Raw genomic sequence first — 20,765 nt, forward strand, 5'->3', positions numbered from 1 at the left:
TACACCAATTCACAGTACGACCAAAACAACATAAATCATAAAAACACAAATTTCCACTGTGTAACAATCACAGATTTGACTCTCTGGGAATAAGGAAAGGTTGACAGCACTTAATGGATTGACTAATGAACTCAGTGAAGCCCTTAGAAGTTGAATTGCAGATTTAAACAAGTTGGGATGGTATCTTGATGTAGCCCCCCCAGCTAATATTTTGTTAAATGTCCATTTGGAAAGTTACACCTTGACCAGATGTTTTTGTTAGCCATAACAAATTCATGACATAATTTTGACTGAATATTTGACCATTCTTGGCAGAATTGCTCATTTAAATTGGTGTCACGGTTCTGGGTCTGTTGGACCCAGTATTTTGAGTTTATTATGCTTTGGTTTATATTTTGAATGATGGATTATTCTTTGTTTCTCTGGTACTTTGTGTTTCAGTTATCTTGGTGTTTTGGATTGTTTTTCTCATTCTCTTGTATTGCTGATTGTGGTGGTGGTCATGATGATTATTTGGTTCATGTTTCTGTTTATTTGTGATTAGGATTTGTGTTCTCATGTTTTGTGTGGGTTTAGTGCTAGGTGTCATTTTCTGTCTGTCTCTCAGTGTCAAGTCTGCGTCTTTGTGTTGGGTTCATGTTTCCTGTTTTATTGTGAAAGTCTTTGTCTTATGTTGGTGTGTGAAGCTTGGTTCCCCTGTCTCGTCAGCCCTGATCTCTTCCAGCTGTGTCTCCCTTCTGTTGCCCGTTCCCTCATTACTACCCTGTGTATTTAAGCCCTGTGTTTTCCTCAACCCAGTGTCGCGTCGTACCCTCATGCTGTGTGGATCTCCTGGTGTCTCCCTGTAAGTTTAGTGTGTTATTCCCCAGTTTAGTTTACTTTGTATGCTTTCCCGGCCTGTGAATAAAGCTGTGGTTTTGAGTTCATCCCTTGTGTCTACGAGCCTGCATTTTGGGTCCAATTCCTGCCTGCCACATAGCGTTTCATGACAATTGGTTTGTTTCTTGGCTTCTAACCTTATAAATTCTAAGTAGGGTTGATGTGCTTTGGGAAAGTAAATTCAGAAGTTAGTCTGCTTTATTAATTCCAAAAGCAGTTTTAATTTGTCTTTGGTTTCATTATCATGTTTTAATATCCAGACTTATCCAAGTTTTAGCCATCTATGTAACATGGCAGACTGGTATATAACACTGCTGTTATTTTTTCTATCTCTCTGTGCAGGCCGGGCTTACCATATGGTGTGGTCTACAAACTTGCTGAAGGTGATTGCTGGCTTACTACCTACAGGGTTCATGGTCTCAGAGGACAACAGCTGTTGCCTGTTGAAATTGTCAGTGCAGTGATGTGGAATTGTGGCACAGGTGGATCCGGCTTTGGACTGTGTTTTTTATCCCTTTTCCAAGTGGGAAACTTGACTGTGTCATTAGTTACCTTTTATGTGCTGAATATTGTAGCTTATTATGTACATGTAATTATGTATAATTGTTTGAAGTCATAATCTTGGAATTGCCCGTTGTTTATAAATGGCTGCAAGAGACCTAAATCTACATTTTCCTTCTTAGATCTTGACTCAGTTCCTTGGGCTTTCCAATTATTTATTATTATCTATTATTCTATCATTATTCTCCAGTTATTACGTGATTTCCTCTGGGATTAATAAAGTGTTCTGATTCTGAGTAAATCCAATGAGTGGTGTCAAACAAATCACTTTTATACTGGAAAAGAGAAACAGCAGTTGTTGTCAACCATGGTCATTAGTTACTTAACCGCCATTGGCCTTGTCAAGTTAAGACATTATAGAACCTTCAAAACCACTTCTTAAATTTCTTTAATTGAATGTATGTATATTTTAGCCCAGTTAGTTGAGGCCACTAAAGGGAAACTGTCATCTGAAATTTAAATTGTTTTGGGGTTTCTATTCATGACCATTAAAGATAAATATCATTAAATGATTTTCAGCCCACAAACTTTTGATGAATCATTCTTACAACTGAGCCAGATATATTGTTAATGAACAGACTAAATATTCATTTTTTTGAGCCCCTACTATCCCTCAAGATCATAAAAGGCTGGCATGCCCATTGAGTGTGTATTCATTCCTCTGGCCACACTTCATTGTTGTTGTGCAACAACTTTTAGAAAATCCTGGAAATACACCAATAAAAAAAAAAAGTTGTAAGCAAAATACCCCTTTAAAGGCAACTTTAGTGTTAAAAGAAAACAGTTTAAAACCATCCCAAAATAACTCAAGGCTACAGCTAAGTCAAGCTGTCACACCACTTTGATGGTGCGCAACTAAATGTCGGCTAAAAATAAATGTTTAAAGTTAAAGATCAGCAGCACATCTCTGGAAACATCTGTGTACAGCCATACATCCTATTCTGCTTATCGAAGTCATAGGGGGGCTTGAGCCTATCATAGTTGCGATAGGGCGGGAGGCGTCGCACACACTGGACAGGTTGCCAGTCTGTCAAAGGGCTAAGACAGAAAGAGAGACAACCATAAACACTCACATTCACACCTGCGGGCCATTTAGAATAACCACTTAACCTAATCCCACTAACTGGATGTCTTTGAACTGTAGAAGGAAGCTGGCGTACCCGAGAGTACCCACTGTGATCCATCAGTGCTAACCTCCATGCCACTATGCCCCCATGTCTGTGCAATTACAGGTAAACAGCTGCTCCCTGGCCATGAAACTTCAGCTAAAACTGACAGAAAAAAAAAGCAACTTTAATGGTCTTAAATGCTGAAATCTGAGGAGGCTCGTACTGTGTGTGTTTCTGTGGTGTGTTTCCAGTACTGTTTGTATATGCACAATATTTTATCATATCTGAATAATATCAGCACTAAATAATAAACTGGATCTTTGTCAATTAATATTTGTCAGTATTATACACGTTTGTCCCAGAGTTACCTCAAAAACTGGCCAGTGTTCATCTGTAGTTAGTGTATTCAGACAGCAAAATTGCTCCCGACCTGATCCACCCTGAAGCTCTTTGTTGGACCGGGTAGGCTGTCATTCCACTGTTTACTGGATGGGCTGATGATGAGTCAGTGAGACTCGCTTCTGGCTGATGATATTAATACTAAGGGTTAGTTGTTGAGAATATCCTGAACTTTTCTGTCAGAAAGAACTGCTGTTTTTATCTGTTAGCTGCTGTTAGCCAACAGCAGAGAAAGAATCTATGGATCTTTGTTATAGTCTTGTGAATAAACTCTCATGCAATGTAAGAATGTAATCAAACTGAATCAATAATAATTCACTGTTAAGGCAGTGATTTTGAAGGACAAAGGTGCTGGATGGCCTACAAGAGCTGCTCAGGCATAGAAACCCACACCGTGAAGTTTCTGCTCAGTTTTATTCAAATGTAGCATGAAAATTCTGTGCAGTTTTGTTAAAGATAAACAGGTTAGCTTGCATTAATGTGGTAAGCTCTGTGTTGGACTGGTGCACAATGGCTTTGGTACTCATGGTCAGATTTAGGTTACATCAAGTGTAGAAGAGAATTTGCTTAATTCGCTGAATTCTAACTTAGTTATTAACTTCACAATATGCTCCTTTTGCTGAGCCACTACAGAGATCATAGTGTTCCCCACCTGCTGAATCCTATTGTAAACACTGACTGTTCTCATTTTACTGTTTTGGTACGGAGGCAAAGTCACCCTCTACCATGTAGGCAGCAGAAAGTAGGTATTTTTTTAAATTATTTTTTTCCTTGTGTCCTACATACCAGATTTGAATTAGAATTTAGATTAGAAGAATTTTTTATTCTAGATATGTTAAAATATCATTTTACTGTTACATTACTATACAAGGTTCAGTTGTACACAAATGGTTAGTAGAATTGTCCTTTAAGGAGCTACTTTTTACTTTCTTTCTTTGAGTACATTTCAGAGTAGGCACTTTTTCACTTTTACTTAAGTAAAGAAGTTTCTTCAATACTTCAGTTTTTACTGGAGTATTTTTTAACACAGTTTATTTCTACTTAAGTAAAGAAAGTCTGTACTTTTGCCACCTCTGCATATTACCTACCATAAAATTTTGACAAATGGGATTAAAATTGTTTTTAATATGAGTTTGGAGGTCAGGGATTTAGTTTCGCTAATTTCGGTGCAATTTAATGTAAAAGAGACAAAGTGCATGTACATACATGTTAATGAGATTTATTTTTCCCTAGAACTGTAGTGTTAATATTGGTCTTGTGCAACTGGCCTCCGCTTCCTTTGCTGATGGTCTTCCGTTTTTATGCAGAGAAATAATTCTTTGATTCAGTTATTGGAGTAAACTAATGGAAATCTCATACTTGTGCGTGAGGCAGTAAGAGCTTTCTTTGCAGAGAGTTTGATTCATGCAAAACCCTCTGTGGTTTACACTCTATTGTTCAGGAGAGACTGATAACAGGAATTTTCTTTGATAGGCGCCTACTTATTTATGGATACATGAAATGTTTTGGCTGCAGGGTTAGCAAGGGTGCAAACATTTAATTATCTAATCACAAAAATGTGCATACATAATTTTGGCTATAGACTGTATGTAAACAATAGTGCTACCATTTTGGACTCCACATTTTGAAGCATCAGCAGTAGCCTTTTTGTCTGGCATGTTATTATTATTATTATCATTATCATTATTATTATTATTATCATCATCATCATCATCATCATCATCATTATTATTTTTATTATTATTATTATTATTATTATTATTATTAGTATGTGGTTTTTGGTGTTTATTTACTTTGTGCAAGAACTCACAGAAGTATTTGGATTTGATGCTGGCGTGCCGAGTTATTAACTTCATAAAAAGCAGTGTGCCCTAAAAGTGATGTCACAACTGCAGCACCAGTATAAATGGTCAAGTGAGCTTAACCATTAGTTCTTCAGGCTTTTTGATGGTCTTCTAGCATTTTCCTTTGGACATTGTCTGCTTTTGCACTCACTTTCAGTCCAGACATCGTACCTGGCTGTTTTCAGAGAAATGTTTTACCACTTAACAGCGGCCTATGAATCATTCATGCAGAAAAAAAAAACACTTAACTAGAAGGATGAACCAGTGTTGTGTCTACACAGAGAACTTAGCAAAGAATCAATTTTAAATTATATCTTTACAATAACTGGTCTGAAAATCAGAGCCAGCAGATCCTGTCATTATGCCAAGTTTATAATGATCATGTTTTTCAGAATCGGATGCCCGATTCTCCCTAACCCATGTTTTTCTGGAGCATCAGAGCATGTCTGAGCTCGCTGCTGTGAGTCACAGTTATGAGAACACAACTGCTCCATTTCCTGTGGTGGGGTCCACATGGATTTCACAATCAAATGGATTTCCATGGTGTATATGGGAAGGGAGGGAGGCTACAGGGAGTAACCCGACACCAACACTGTGACTCTTCTCTGTTTGAGTCTTTGTTTTTGGATTCTTCAGATAAAACCCGAACTTCCTCATGAAAATGCTTTTGTTTCTATGAAAGAAGCCTCAGGAATCTGCTTTTCAACCACTCTGACGAGATGATGTTTATCGCCACAACTACTCGGCTGAATTCGTGAAGGTTTTTCCTATCTAAATAAACAAACAGCTCTAAACAAGGGGATTATCAGGATTATTATTATCATGATCACATGGTTGTTATTGCTCTCACTCTTCAGAGAAAGCACACAAGATGGACAAGAAGACGGTGAGTATGTCATCCTCTAACCTCTGTGACAATCTGTAGGTACAAAAAGATTCTGATATTTTTAGTAAAGAAGTCTCTGTTTCAGCTGCCTCAGTGAGTAAAGGCTGTAGTTGTGCATACAGGATATTGTTTATGTGCAGATTTTTACTGGTCATAAAACAAACAAACACAGTGTGTGTCAGCAAGATTAAGTTACAGCCTGCGAGGGTGGAGGTGTGGTCATAGGTGGCCCAAAAACTCATTTTCGTGGATGGACGTGTGCATCATTTCTTTTTAAACATTTTGTCTGTGTATAAATGATATTTTTTTCTTAATTCCTGTTTTGAATCAAAGGGAAAATTCAAGTTTGTTTCACATAAATGTTCAAAGTTTGCAATTTTTCAGAAGCAAGGCCATTGTGACTGGCAGGCTGGTGCAGACAAGTCTGCAAGCTATCTTCTTTACCTCAACTAATTTGTGTGGACTTCTTGTTCCTGTCTATCAGTTTTTGAGCATTTTTAATGCAAATATCTGACAAATAATATCGCTTGCTGTGTGGTTAATTCTATTGACAGAATCCAAAAAGTCTGTTTCAGCTTTGTAGAGCAAAATGTTAGTTTATTATTCAGACATATATAGCAGACATCCATGTGTGGACACATATGTTCAATGGGGCTCTAAAAAAACAAAAACAAGATGTCAATGACTTGATGAAGTGGCTTTGAAAAAAGACTTTACAAACCAGCAGCACATCATCTTTCCCCTTAAATCACACATCAGTTAGCTGCACAACATCACGACTGCACAGGGGCTTTTCTTTTTTATCTTGCTTCTTATAAACATAATCAGTAAAGAAAATCACCAACTCCATTCCCCATAACTCAAGTGTTTCCTCGCTATTCCTCATCAGTCAAGTCTAAAAGTAGAGCAGAGCTTTCAAATGTCTAGTTAGTAAGTTGTTTTTATATTTACTTTTAGGTCCTCCTCCCAAAAATGATACAGGCACCATGATTTACCCGCTGATTTTGGACTTGGATTTTTAAGCCTCATTGTTTTAGTGTCCTAGTCGCCCCCATCTGGCAGCCATAATGGATGTGCCTATAATAATGCTTGCTCATGACACTGTTTGTGTCTGCTAGATACCAGAGGCCTTAACAAAATATCAGTATGAGTCTGTGTCCTGAGTCACGAATTGTTCAGTGTTCCACTTTAACCATAAAATGTCATGTGGTCACTTCCTTTAGGTGTTTTGCGTTGTGGACCTCAGAATGTGACTCTTGACTACGACAGTTTCCTGTTAAAGTGGGAAGATGACCCTTCTTGCTCTGTGATACGAGATGGGCTCGTGTACGAGCTGCAGCTTCTCACTGCAGACAAACCTGTACACAATGTAAGAGATTATTATGGGTAACTATAAACTTCACTTCTGTAGCCTCCAAACAAAAAGCTGTTGCTCTAATTTGTTTATGATAATGTTGTAGGGTGAAGTTGTTGTGACACCTGCACAGATAGGATCTACTCATTCCTGGAAAGGGACTTCCCATTTACCATCGCAGTGTGCTCGCCATTCCGTCCGGCTCAGGTCCCAATACAACAACCAATCAAGCCCATGGTTGCAGAAGACGCTACCTGGTTAATATTGAATTCAAATCATTTGATCTTTTCATCATTCTTAAACATTTCACAGTCTTGTTTATTCTTATCATTGTGGTTTTTCAGACCAGGGTAAAATACTGGTTCTCCCAAGAAACCAAATGTTCGAGGTGGGCAGCACAGCCACATTCTGCTGTACGGTGCCAGATGGGGAAAGTATTAAAACAATGTTTCTACCCAACTATAAAGGCGCTAATGTAAATGCTACAAAGATCAGTGAACATGTGCATTCCCTGACTGTTCACTTGGACCAACAATCAGAAAACTGGAGTGATGTAATATGTGAAACAACCAAAGGAGAGATCAGTGGAGCCAGTTTTCATGCTGGATGTAAGTATGACACAAAGTACTGAGAAAAAGGAATTACTAAAGGCCAGGAAGCTTTTGATAGCCTTTTTGTCTTTATAAACAAAACCATCATTTAAAAACTGTATTTTGTATTTACTCTTTTTTGTCTTTGTCTATTGTAAACATTTTTTTTGATGATTTGAAACATTTAAATGTGGCAATAAATGAGGCCAAATACTTTTTCACTGCACTGTAGCATTTGAGGGTGGTTTGTGGTTTTGTCAAATGTACCTTATAATTAAATGCTGGTTCTTCTTTTTTGTTTTCTTGAAATTTGCCATAAATTTAGACCCCCCTAGTGACAGTAGTCTTCAGTGTGAAACCCAGGATCTGGAATCCATCGATTGTTTTTGGAATATAACAAGGAAAACAGAGGATGTTGAAAAACTGAGAAGAAAATACCTGCTCCAGGGAAGGTGATATGAAATACACAACACCTCTGATGTAACAATGAGCTCCAGTATGGGACTAAAGAAAGGCTCTAAGGATCTGAGTGTCGAAATAAGTAAATAAAATGTAATCTGACTACTGATTTCAGAAAAATAGTCTTTCCCATAAACTTCCAGTTGGTTCACTCTTCTTTAACAATGCGCAGTATCAATCAGCGCTATTATACACTCACTCCCTGCTTTAGATGTAAATGTCTTTGTTGCACTAGATTTCATTTCATTTTCTCTTTCTGAATAATTGATGAAGCAACCTCTGTTGGAGTAGTGAGGTAGAGGGGAATATCAGAATGGCCGCAGTTGGGACCACTGAAAATCCCTTATGTTTATAGTGTATATGTTATATACAGTCCAAAATGCACAAACATTGGTTAGTTTGTCTTTTTCTTTTTCTCTCACTATGAAAGCTAATGGGCTAAATGGATACTATGCTCAGGCACAGTAGTATCGAGTACTGCGTCATACTTTGTGTTTACTTTGTGGTAAACAGAGAAGCCAACAGAAGCCTTTGTGGTAAAGATTTAAGCTACTTATGCTTTTGCATTATAGCATTGAGAAAATGCTCATAAAACCTGCCGGTGGAGGCTGGTGAGAGGAAAGGGCCTTTATTTGCTTCCATAAAAAATGTGCAGTCCTGCTGGGTTCTTCGATTTTTTTGTTGTTAAGATTAAAGCAGCTTACATTTTTACATTTTAGCCCATGCAAAATTGGAGCAATGCATCAATTGGGTAAATGCTCGCAAAAAGTGGAGGTGGATGCTGCTGAGAGGAACTGGACCTTAACAGTTACTAATCCTCTGGGAAAGCTCGAGCTCCATGACAGGGCGGACCTGACCAAAAGAGGTAAAACTTTGGAAAAAATGAGGGTAAAATGATTATTTTTAATCAGAGATCAGCTGATTGTTGTGATCTCTTGTTTTAGTGCACATGGTTGCACCAGAAAAAGTGGCAGCTTCAACTGTGAACCCCAGAAACATCAGTCTGAAATGGAGCTGGACTGTGCAGAAGTACAGTAATCTCAACCTCACATGCCAAGTAGATGTCAGCGATGGAGACTCTAATACCAAAGTGAGTAGATTAAAAAGGAAGCTAAGGTATTGGCTTTTCAAAGTAAAAGTTTTCACTGAAGTCAGCTAACATAATTTTTATCTTTGCAATGTTTCTAGATTGAAAACTTTGGAGTTGGCCTCACAGCTGCAGTTATCAAGGACTTGATACCACACTGGGACTATGACGTGAGGGTCCGATGTGGAACAGCACAGCATTTCTGGAAATGGGGTGACTGGAGCAAAAGTGTCAAAATCCGCACAAAGGGTGATGGTAAGTATTTGTTTGTTTTTTAGGAGAAAAGACTTTAAAAATTCAAGAATGTAACAGATGTTGTTTGTCTGGTTGCACCACAGTTCCAGATGCTCTTGACGTGTGGATGAAGGTGAAGGAAGACCAGACTGTAATCTCCTGGAAGGTGAGTCCAAGTTGCCTTTTACAAGGCTTTTATGAGGCCTCTTGGTAAGGTCTAAATCTGGAAACTGACTTACTTTTGGAGCCAGCCTCAAGTGGTCATTAGAGAAACTAGAGGTTTTGGTACTCGCATGTTGGATTCATTTTTTTGCCTCACAACTTGATGCAATAAAAAAATATCTTTAATAAACCTGTTTGAAAAAATATCAGTGCAACATCTTATACAGTTAGAAAGTGATGTTTCAGATGACACTGTTACCATTTCAGGTAAACTTAAAGTCTTGATGTTACTTTTCCACAGGTGCCACTGACCAATCAGAGCCATGGAGAAATCTTTGACTACAAAGTGTCCTGGGCAAAGACCAAAGAGAAAAATCAGTCAAACCAAACCAACGTGTCCAGAAGCAATCACAGGCTTACACTCACGCTGGACCCCAGTGAGGAGTACATGGTCACCGTCACGGCTAGAAACATAAACGGCAGCTCATCCCCATCGACCATCATCATCCCCCGCCTCAATCTAGGTATGAAGCTAACAGAGCACCACACATTACAGATAAGCTCACTTTGATTTCCATTTGGGGAAGAGGTTTGATTTTATCTAATCTGTGCAGATGCCTGTAAGCAAAGGGTTTTCCAAACAAATGCAGAAATGAAATAGCAGTTTTCATGATCACATGACTGAGATTATAGCTATTATAAGTATACAAATTTGTAATTGTTGTGTTTATATTCTATATATCCAAGTCATGATGGGTATATACATTTTTGCACATTTTATTGGTCTGCAAAGGGAAGCCAAATGCCTTAAAAGTGCATTAAACTGCTTTCAAAACCCATGAAAAATTCTCAAGGTTTAACTATATCTACTGATTTAACCCCTTCCTTTTTTTACATGAAGTATGTTGTAAAATCTAATTTTAAAGAGTATTTTTCAGATAAATCCGAGGTGAAGACCTCCTGGATCAGTGGCAGCAATGGTAGCTTCTTCCTGTCCTGGCCTGTTAGTCCTAACGCCAGCTGTGGCTACATAGTGGACTGGTGTCCAGTCTTCGGTAATTGCACCTTCGAGTGGATGAAAGTGCCTCCCAACAGAACTCATACCGCAATTTTTTCAAGTACGTCCTCATCTTTGCCTACAAAACTGTTGCAGATCATATTTGCATCTGTTTCAGCACAGCTCCTTTTGTTATTCCAGAGAACTTTGAGGATGGTCGGAGATACCTGCTGTCCATATATGCCTGCACAGAGAGAGCTCCGGTGCTACTACAGAGAAGAGAGGGCTACGTCAGAGAGACCAGTAAGACTGATTCAGTGATTTCTTACAAAATGTGATGGTTCAATCAGCAGTTCATTTTATGCATGTCACATCTTTCCAGAAATAGAAGCCAAGCTGTTTAAACTCAAATACAAACAGAAAGACTCGGCTGTTGAGGTATCCTGGGAGCCCATACCTCTGGAAAAGCAGACAGCTTCCATCCATGGATATAGTCTCTACAACCAGGACAAGAGCGGGAACATTTTTAACGTGAGCACAGGTACAGTATGAAGGCATACTCACTCAGGCTCAGTGTGAACATTAAGCATAGGATCAGCTTCATGTTTACTTCCTGCCATATGATGAGCTTTCTCTCCACCTACGAGGATCCTCAGCATGAACTGTTATTCTTCCCAGCATCTGTTTAACTGTCAGTGGTGCCTCAAATGTGTTTGAGTTTGGGAAATAAGAGAGTATTTGGATGGAACATAGACTTAACAAATGGATATAATGCCCCCTTGTGGTGCAAGTTTAAAAGAAACCATGCCCCCCTTTTTTGTGGTGTCAGTCTGTAGATTTAAGCAAAGTATGATTGCAATCAGATAAGTTAACTAAGAATTATAACGGTTTAAGTTGGTTGCCGAAAAGATCAGATTGGGGGGGAAGTCTCTGACACAAAAAAGTTTTAATAATTATGTTCTTAGCCAAATCCTTTTTTTCTTTTTTGCACACTTAACTGCAATATTTTGCTGAGTTTGTTTATAAATGTATCGCTGGCACTAGTAGGATGGCACACTTAAAGCCTTTACACACTGGATGCACAAATGTTGTGCAAATATTTTTCAGATTTACCCATTCTTAATCCAGTCGTTCACACCAACGACGTAATTTCGTTTGATTAATTTATGGCCTTTCTTTTTTTGAACCATGAAACATTTTTCTATGGATGCAAAGACACAGATTAGACCAATTAGACCACTGCATTTAGTGCGCTGTAGCTCAACACAAATATCACACTGTGATCCTTAAGTGTGTTCAAATGTGGCTGTGATACAACCTTTTGGTTTAAACCAGAATCTTTTCTTCTTTTTCTTGTTCAAAACTTCAGGACCAGCTATCATCACTTCATGTTTTCATTGCTTTCACATTGTGATTTTTTTAAGGACATGTTTTTCAGAAAAACACAAAGCTTTCTGTGTGTATATACACAACATGAGTTCGCATCTGAAATATTTAGAATTTTGGGCCATTTTCTTGCAAAGCACTTGTTGTGTAATGGCCTTTAATCACACTATTAATTTTCTCTACTGATAACAAAGTCCTGGTTTTGTTTCTTCACACATAAAGATTAGCTTGTGACTGAGATAAATAAAGTTAGTCTCCAGCGTTGCCCGATGATCGCAAACATGTATTTATGTTGTAATAATGGCGGTCACGCTGTGTTGATTTAGATGATCCTGAAGCCACCAGCCTCACTGCAAAGAACCTGAACATCAGTACGTACAACTTCACAGTGACAGCATTAACAGCAGTTGGACTTTGTGGTAATACATCCATCAATGTCATCTTGAATCCCCCGGGTAGGTTAATTATTTTCCCATATGGACTATTTTCTTTAGTAAGACTGTCAACATTTGTCACTTTCTTTGATTTAATCGATGCGGTTCATTGTTTTCACCAGCTGATCAACTGATAATGCTGACCTTGATATCCCTGGGAGCAGTTTTTCTTATTCTGTCTGTCAACATAATCATCTGCTACAGACACTGGGCATGGTAAGCAATACATTTTAATTTTCTGTGAAATATTGTCCACTTTTGCTTCCAATCATTGTCTGGCATTTATTTTAATGCATTCTTTCTCCCAACAGCATCAAGGACAAAGTGTATCCTCCAATCCCAAAGCCGGTGCTGACTGAAAATTGGCTGGCATCACCAGTAAGTTTTTTTTGGTTCCTAAATCTAAGCAATTAGTTTCTGGTGCCAAACTTAAGTTCAACTTAACTCTCAGATGTATTTCAGATGTAGAGTTGGGCGCATTAACAGGATATTCAAATGTTTGCACACTGACTCACTTTTTGCTGATTTACTTTTAGAGCCATTTGAAGTGTTTTGGCCATTATAGGATTAGCTAGCTAATGCTAAATCTGTCCACTACACATTTGTATTATTCAGTTATTTATTGGTTTCCTTGTATAGTGCATCATCATAATATAACATGGATCCAGTCTTTCCTGTGAATGTGAGGTCATTTTCTCTGTTTTTCAGGATGAACATACCGTTCGTCCTCTTCCATTTGATCAGAGTCACTACAGTGAGGTCTTGGATGTTCCTGAGCTGCATGATAAATTCAGACCACCACAGCCTGTTGTTGGCCAGGACTACATGCCTTTTACCTTCTCTCAGACTCCCAAAGGTTACTACAATAAGCCTCTGAAGAAACTCCAGCCATGTCTCACTTTGCCCACTACAGGCCTCACATCTCGGCCAGGCTTGCCATGTTTTCCAATTAATGATGTATTTCCTAACCCTTCATATAACCTGATAGTGCAGGGTGAAGACCAGCAGTCACAATCACATCCTGAGATCCAGGAGGGGATGCCTATAATTGATAGTGGATATCAGGCTCAGAGTCCTGAAGAGAGCTTTAGCACAGCTGAGTTAGAGGAGGAACCAGACAGTCCCATTTCCTGTGTGTCCACATACATTTTGTTACCACAGAAAACTTCCAAATAGCGGCTGCATGTGTGGACACATTTAAGCCTTGCACACGTACTTGAAGCGACCTTAACTACTGCATAGAAAACACAAGCTGTCCTCATCCACACAGTGACCTGGTAGATGTTCAAAGGAGCTCTACTGTTTTCATGTTTAGCTTCAATCAAAGCATGCAATACATTTTAGTTCAGTTTTGTACATTGGTGGTGTTGTGGTGCAGTGGTGCTCGTTAGCACTGTCACCTTGTTGCAGGAAAGTTGTGCGTTCAAATCATCTGTCAACCATTTCTCACGAAAGTAAAATGTGTGATTCCTTACTGGTTACAGCTGTGTCACTTTAGCCAGCGGTCAGTTGTGGATTCAAACAGACAACAGCAAGCTAGAATAAAAAGTAACACCAACACACTAACCAACCCCTATAACTGCAGCTGGCTTCCTTTTATACTCTACTCGCTTCAGGTGAGACTCTGGAATAACCTAAATCTGGGGGTAACAAAGAAATGAAAAAAATAAACATCCACATAAACAAAAACTGAACCAAAATATAATACAAAGAAGACATATTTACACATATACAAACTCCTATAAATACTTCAACAACATTTGTGCTTTATTCAGTGATGGATAATGGAAACACTCAAACCTAAACTCCCCTATTGTGGCACATTGGTTTACTCCAGAAGCTTATAAGCAGGTGATTGTTGCTTTTACTAATTTGCTGCACATCATGCTGAAGAAACAACTAGGAAAAGTTGAGGACTGCACCCCTGGTCTGCATTACAGGATGAAATTGGTCACAACAAGCTATACAGTGCTGCATCGAAAATCTTGCAATTGCAGGTTGCCAGTAGTTTGAATGGAAGATACTGCCTTGCCTGCAAACACTCAATAACTACCCTCTGAGCTCAAGAGAAACTGTGAAAAGTATGATGCTAAAAACTGACTCTTTGCCTTCAAAGTAAAAGTTGTGCCTTACATTGCAAACAACACATTTCCAACTGTGTAAATTTTACTTTGAAGAGTAGAACAAATGTGTTTTTAGACAAGTCAATATCTTCCATGCAACCGCAGGTGACTGCAGCACTCTGCTGTCTATCTGGGTTTACAGAAACCTGTCAGTGAATACACATTTCTCCCTGTCATCCAGAGGTTTCCATGAGGTCCCCACTTGGCCTCTAGAACAGTCTAAAGTTTGCTTTTTGTTCATTTTGTTTGTTTGTTGGACAATTAAAAGCCAACCGTGTAAATAAAGAAAATGTATGTAGAAATTCCACTCAGACATTTGAGAAAAGCCTTTCTAAAGTCTGATTTGTTTTCCTGTGAATCCTGTGAAGTCTGTACAAATGTCAGCTGTTTGCATTTTCAGTTTAGTGCTGTTGTGTGAATCAGACTGCCATCACCACAGAAACTGAGCTCATCATGTTGGAGCGAAGAGAAAATGAACAATAGAGGAGCTCAGAACTGACAGACTGATTTATGTGTATTTTATGTATTTATGAGTGCCCTACCTTATTGAAAAATGTGAATAGTTCCATGTAGCTTTTGAGAGGTCTTTGCTGTTGATCTGCGTTTATAAGAACCAAGAAATTACGATTGATTCAATGCTGTAAACCAATAAAACAAGAAGCTTCAAGAGTGAGTCGAGAACTGAGTAGTCGAGGCACCCTTTCACATTTCGATGACTCGTTAGCTGATCTCAGAGGGCAAATTTTAAATAAGAAGGCTAAAAAAGAAAAACAACATAAAGTCGAAAGTTGATTGGCTATACTTGATGTGCATCATAAAAAGAAAAACTTTATTTCTTCCTGAAATTAATAATAATAATGGATTGCATTTATATAGCGCTTTTCTAGGCACCCAAAGTGCTTTACAATTCCACTATTCATTCACTCTCACATTCACACACTGGTGGAGGCAAGCTACAGTTGTAGCCACAGCTGCCCTGGGGCAGACTGACAGAAGCGAGGCTGCCATATCGCACCATCGGCCCCTCTGGCCAACACCAGTAGGCGGTAAGATAAAGTGTCTTGCCCAAGGACAAAACAACCAGACAGAGAGAGCAGGGGGATCGAACCGGCAACCTTCTGGTTACAGATGAGCTTCCCAATCCCCGGAGCCACGGTCGCCTTATATTACACATATTAGTGTCTCCATGGAGCCCACAGGGGTGGTAAAAGATGTACAACCTAAACAAGCAGAAAACCACCACTGAAGTGCCAAGAGCTAATACAGTGCTCACTCGAGGCTGGCTCCAAAAATGAGTCTGGACTTTAAGAGATCTTCACAATTTTAAACAAATCCCTTTCAAAACTACTAGCTGTAGTCTATCATGATCACTAATGAGAACTTAATAGACCTTGGTCTTGTCATGTAAAAAGATATTGTATAACCTTCAGTACCACAAGTGGGATACATGACCATTCAAAGTAAATATAATATAATTTGTCTGTTGGTACAAATTTTCTACTCACGTCAGTGAATGTGCAGTTTCTGACTGGAATTTTGGTGATTTTAAGCCCACAGACTTTTTGTTCTTTTTCCTTAAAACCTTTTTGTTGAGTATTCACTGTTTATGCCCCTAGTATACCTCAATAACATGAAAGTCTGTCACATTGGTTTTGAACTCTGGTCAACTGTAATTTTTTTTTGCGTAACAACATTTAGATAATCTTGGGTTATGAATGAGCAGCTAATGACCCCTTTATGGGCACTTTAGGTAAATAATCTTTTTTAAAAGGTTTAAAACCTCCCCAGTGTAACTGAAGTGATCAGAATGTAAAGAAATGACCACAATCTGCATATCAACTGAAGTCAACCTGAGACTTGAGTTTTCATAAAGTTAAAAAAACAATTTCAGCTAAATCCTACAGAAGAGTAACTCCAAAAACCAACTTAAAGGGTCTTAAATGCTAAAATCTGAGAAGGTTCTTGTGATCAGTGAGAACTCTACAGGATATTTGTCAGGAAATAAGAAAAGCAAAACATTTCCCAACAGCTGACATATCTTCAAAGTGTGTGGTTCACCACCACAACCATAACTGTAATCTCACATCCTGACCAACAGCATTTTTCTCTGATTGGGAATTTCTAGAAAGCGTGTGTGAGCGTGAACAGGAAAGGCTGAACTTTCTCTTTGTGGTCTGTGTAAGCAACAAAGTCCTCAACCATGCGCTGGTTTAAATGACTGACAAAGGAAAAATTTATTGAGATAATGTGAAATAAATCACATGACTTGGGTGATTTTCCACAGAATTCCATCATTGCAAGTCATGCCAAGCTAAAAATATCATTTGCAAGGATCGTTTGTGTCTGTGTCGTTCCCAATCGCTTCCACTTTGTTATAATCCCACGAAGAGCAGACAGTGGAAAATTTAGCAGTGAGGAAATTTTAACAACGGAACTTGTTGCACAGGTGGCATCCGATCATGGTATCACCCTGGAATTCACTGAACTCTTGAGAGCGACCCATTCTTTGACAAATGTTTGTAGAAGCAGTCTACATTCTTGATTTCATACACCTGTACCTATGGAGGTGATTGGAACACCTGAATTCCCTGAACTGGATAGAGACGGAAAACAGAGACCGTCTCTACTTTAAAGATTAGGCTTGACACTTCCCTTTTTTTATAAAGCTTACATGGCTTAGGGCTGGATCAGGTGACCCTGAACCCTCCATTACAGTTTTTCTCAGTCGCTTTGGTGCGTTTCTCAGATCAGAATTGAAATTCTCATAACTATTAGTTCAACCTCCACAACACTCAGTCATTTGTGCACATCATAGTAGCAATTTCTCCCCTCTCTGAACAAACTGCAAATGATCTTGGACATGAATCAGTTGCTTCCATACATTTCCCTGCTGCTTCCTGACATTTCCATTTGCTTATGTCATGTCAGTCAAAAGTAATCATACCTATGGATGCTGAATAGTCGTTCCCAATAAAACTAATAGTCATACATCCATTGCTTGAGTCATCACACAAAAAATTGTTGAACTAGTTATCACATGCCAAATATTGGCCATCTGTCAAGCAAATCCTATACCTTTCTGTATCATGTTTCCTGGAAATGGCTCCGAAATTGAACAATTGATCTCAGGTGAATTACAGCTGTCACTCATGAGGAGGCGTGTGAAAGTTCAGTTGTAACCAATGACAAACAACTTGTTCACTGTCAATTATGGATGAATCCTGTGAATCCCCAATTGGCAAGCATATATAAACTGCGCAGGAGCTAGTGTGTACCATTTCTACACTTCTGTGACACAAAATGGAAGGTCAGCACCGTGGAAGAGGGGTGAGGATGCAGGGAGGAAGGGGAAGGGAAGAGGAGAAGAGGCAGATATAGGCGGATTCCTAATGAAATAAGGGCTACAATTGTGGACCATGTTGTCAATCACGGCCTCACCATGGAGGAGGCTGGTCGAAGGGTGCAACCCAATATTGGAAGAACTACTGTCAGTTCAATCATTCAAACATTCCGTAGGGGAAAACAGGTATGCAAACAGTAATTCACTGTACTGTACTGTGCCATCTCAGACACATCACATGTTACTGTACTGTATTTGCAAATTCACAAAAGTCCACTCTGCACCACATAGGATTGTCAGACAACCTCGCGGAGGCGAAGAGGGCCCCTTTACCCCACAGCAAGAAGAAGCCATTTGTGCAATGGTCATTGCGAACAATGCAATAAAGCTGAGAGAAATACAAAGCGCTGTCATAGAGAACTACACGGTATTTGGCAATATTGAATCTGTTTCAATTTCAACAATTGACAGAGTACTCAAGAAGAATGAAATCCACATGAAGCAATTGTATAAAGTGCCATTTGAACGAAACAGTGACAGGGTGAAGGAGATCCGTCACCAGTATGTGCAGGTAAAGCTGGTCTTCTATGTTCTGCACTGCAAACTGTTTTACAGTACTCGTAGTTTCATGCAGTACACTTGCAATTCCACAGCACATACTCTACAATGTGTTTTACCAAATGCATGCATTACTGTTTATTACTGTACACAGGCATATTGTGACATTGCATTTCTGTCTCTCTCTAAAGCGTGTACTGGAGCTGGAAGCCAGGGAAACACTGCACACATTCATATATGTTGATGAGGCAGGTTTCAATCTGGCCAAAGGCAGAAGGCGTGGAAGGAATCGCATTGGACAGAGGGCAACCACTGATGTCCCTGGTCAGCGCGGAGGGAATATTACCATGTGTGCAGCCATCTCAGACAACGGCGTCCTCACCCATATCCCCCTTCTTGGTCCATACAATACCCAACATCTCCTGACATTTTTAGACACTCTTTACAGGGACCTAGTCCCTGAGAATGAGAGAGGTGGAGGCCAACTCAGCAAGTATGTTGTTGTCTGGGATAATGTCCGTTTCACCACTCCCATCAGGTCAGAGAGTGGTTTGCAGCACATGACAGAATTCTGGTTGAATATCTCCTCCATATTCCCCCATTCCTTAATCCAATAGAGGAGTTTTTCTCTGCCTGGAGGTGGAAAGTTTATGACCGGCATCCACATGAGCAAATGGCCCTGCTAGCAGCCATGGATGCAGCATGTGACGACATCACAGCAGGGTCCTGCAGAGGATGGATTCGCCACTCCAGGAGATACTTTCCTCGCTGCATTGCGAGGGATAACATCTGTTGTGATGTTGATGCAAATATGTGGCCAGACAGACAGGAACGTCTGGATGTGCCAGAATGATTTACTGTACTGTTACATGTGCTGTTTATTGTTCACATTAGTGCACAGCTCTACCAAATGGGTGATTTTATGTTTACATGTATTCTACAGTGAACAAGTGACTGTAGCATATTTTTCTTTTGCACAATTCTGTAGGATTACAAACACTTCTACACAATGGAAATGTGAAACGTACGTATTCAGTGTCTCAGTTACTCCCAAGACTCCCATAACATCTACAGTGACTTCACTGCACATTTCAGATGGCTGTACAGGTAGGCCATAGTGCTGTCGTCAGCATTTTCAGGTGTCACCAATTGTTTTTGCAATGGGAAACACTGAAATTATAAACTGTCATAGTGGAAACATGACAATGCCATTTGACTATCTTGTTCATACAGATGGTGTCAAGACTTTTCATTTTGATGGCACTGGCAGTTTCATTGACATGGATACTTGCTTTTGCGGTATGGATAATCAATTCTGTGCATGTGACGTGCTTTTGCAGGCTATCCACTAGGTTTTGCAGTTTGCACTAATTGTTTTGGGAAATGCACTAACTGCTGTGCAAATGTTGATGGTGTTCTGAGAAATGCACCAAAGCGACTGAGAAAAACTGTAATTACGCTGCAATAGATCTATGCTGCTGTGGGATTCCCATGATGCACTGAGTGTTTCCTCTTCAGTCACCTTTATTACTCACTGTGTTTGTACACCTCTCTGTATTTAATCATTAGTTATTATTAATCTCTGGCTCTCTTCCACAGCACGTCTTTTTCCTGTCCTGCCCCTCACTGAGCTTTGTTCTGCTGGAGGTTTTTCTGTTAAAAGATAGTTTTTCTTTCCCGCTGTCACCAAAGTGCTTGCTCAAAGGGGGTCATATGATAGTTGAGGCTGAGGCAGCTGTTGTTGTGATTTGGCACTATAAAAAATGAAACTGAGTGAGTGTTTATGCACTGTGAGCAGTACAGGGCATAAACAAGTGTTAGAATAAATGCTTTAAAACAGCATCTTTTGTTTCTGTATTTTTGATTTATTTTTAGTTGTCAGTGACTTTGAAGTGAACTAGAAGTGGACTTTCTACATTAAATACAAAGTTAATAATAAAGAATTGAATATGGTGTATATGGATGTATGGCTGTATAGATAGATAGATAGATAGATAGATAGATAGATAGATAGATAGATAGATAGATAGATAGATAGATAGATAGATAGATAGATAGATAGATAGATAGATAGATAGATAGATAGATAGATAGATAGATTTGTTTATTTGTTTGTTTGTTTGTTTGATCTGTTGGTTGATTCTCTCTCTGGCTGATGTTTTTATAGTAATTGACTTCCAGGTATGTAAACAGCCTCAGAGCATGTCTGATCTTGCTGCTGTGAGTCACAGTTACGAGAACATAACTGCTCCATTTCCTGTGGTGGAGTCCGCATGGATTTCACAATCATTATGAAATCAAATGCACTTCCAAACTGTGTTTATGAAGGAAGGCAGGCTACAGGAAGTAACCTGACACAGACA

At 39.2% G+C, this 20,765-nt stretch overlaps 1 protein-coding gene across 1 annotated transcript; it reads left to right on the forward strand.

The window, feature by feature from the left end:
• The first annotated feature begins 5,330 nt into the window (after positions 1-5,330).
• Positions 5,331-15,173, forward strand: LOC120441236 (leukemia inhibitory factor receptor-like). The gene is made up of 17 exons (XM_039615572.1): positions 5,331-5,678; positions 6,902-7,047; positions 7,139-7,289; positions 7,377-7,640; positions 7,948-8,074; positions 8,801-8,946; positions 9,026-9,171; positions 9,270-9,423; positions 9,507-9,568; positions 9,866-10,088; positions 10,503-10,682; positions 10,763-10,864; positions 10,944-11,102; positions 12,274-12,402; positions 12,504-12,597; positions 12,693-12,759; positions 13,090-15,173. The coding sequence occupies exons 1-17, from the start codon at positions 5,615-5,617 to the stop codon at positions 13,555-13,557; spliced, it is 2,682 nt and encodes an 893-aa protein (XP_039471506.1). The 5' UTR covers positions 5,331-5,614; the 3' UTR covers positions 13,558-15,173.
• Positions 15,174-20,765: the final 5,592 nt, after the last annotated feature.

Source organism: Oreochromis aureus, linkage group 7 (genome assembly GCF_013358895.1).
Source record: "Oreochromis aureus strain Israel breed Guangdong linkage group 7, ZZ_aureus, whole genome shotgun sequence".
Classification (NCBI taxonomy): domain Eukaryota; kingdom Metazoa; phylum Chordata; class Actinopteri; order Cichliformes; family Cichlidae; genus Oreochromis; species Oreochromis aureus.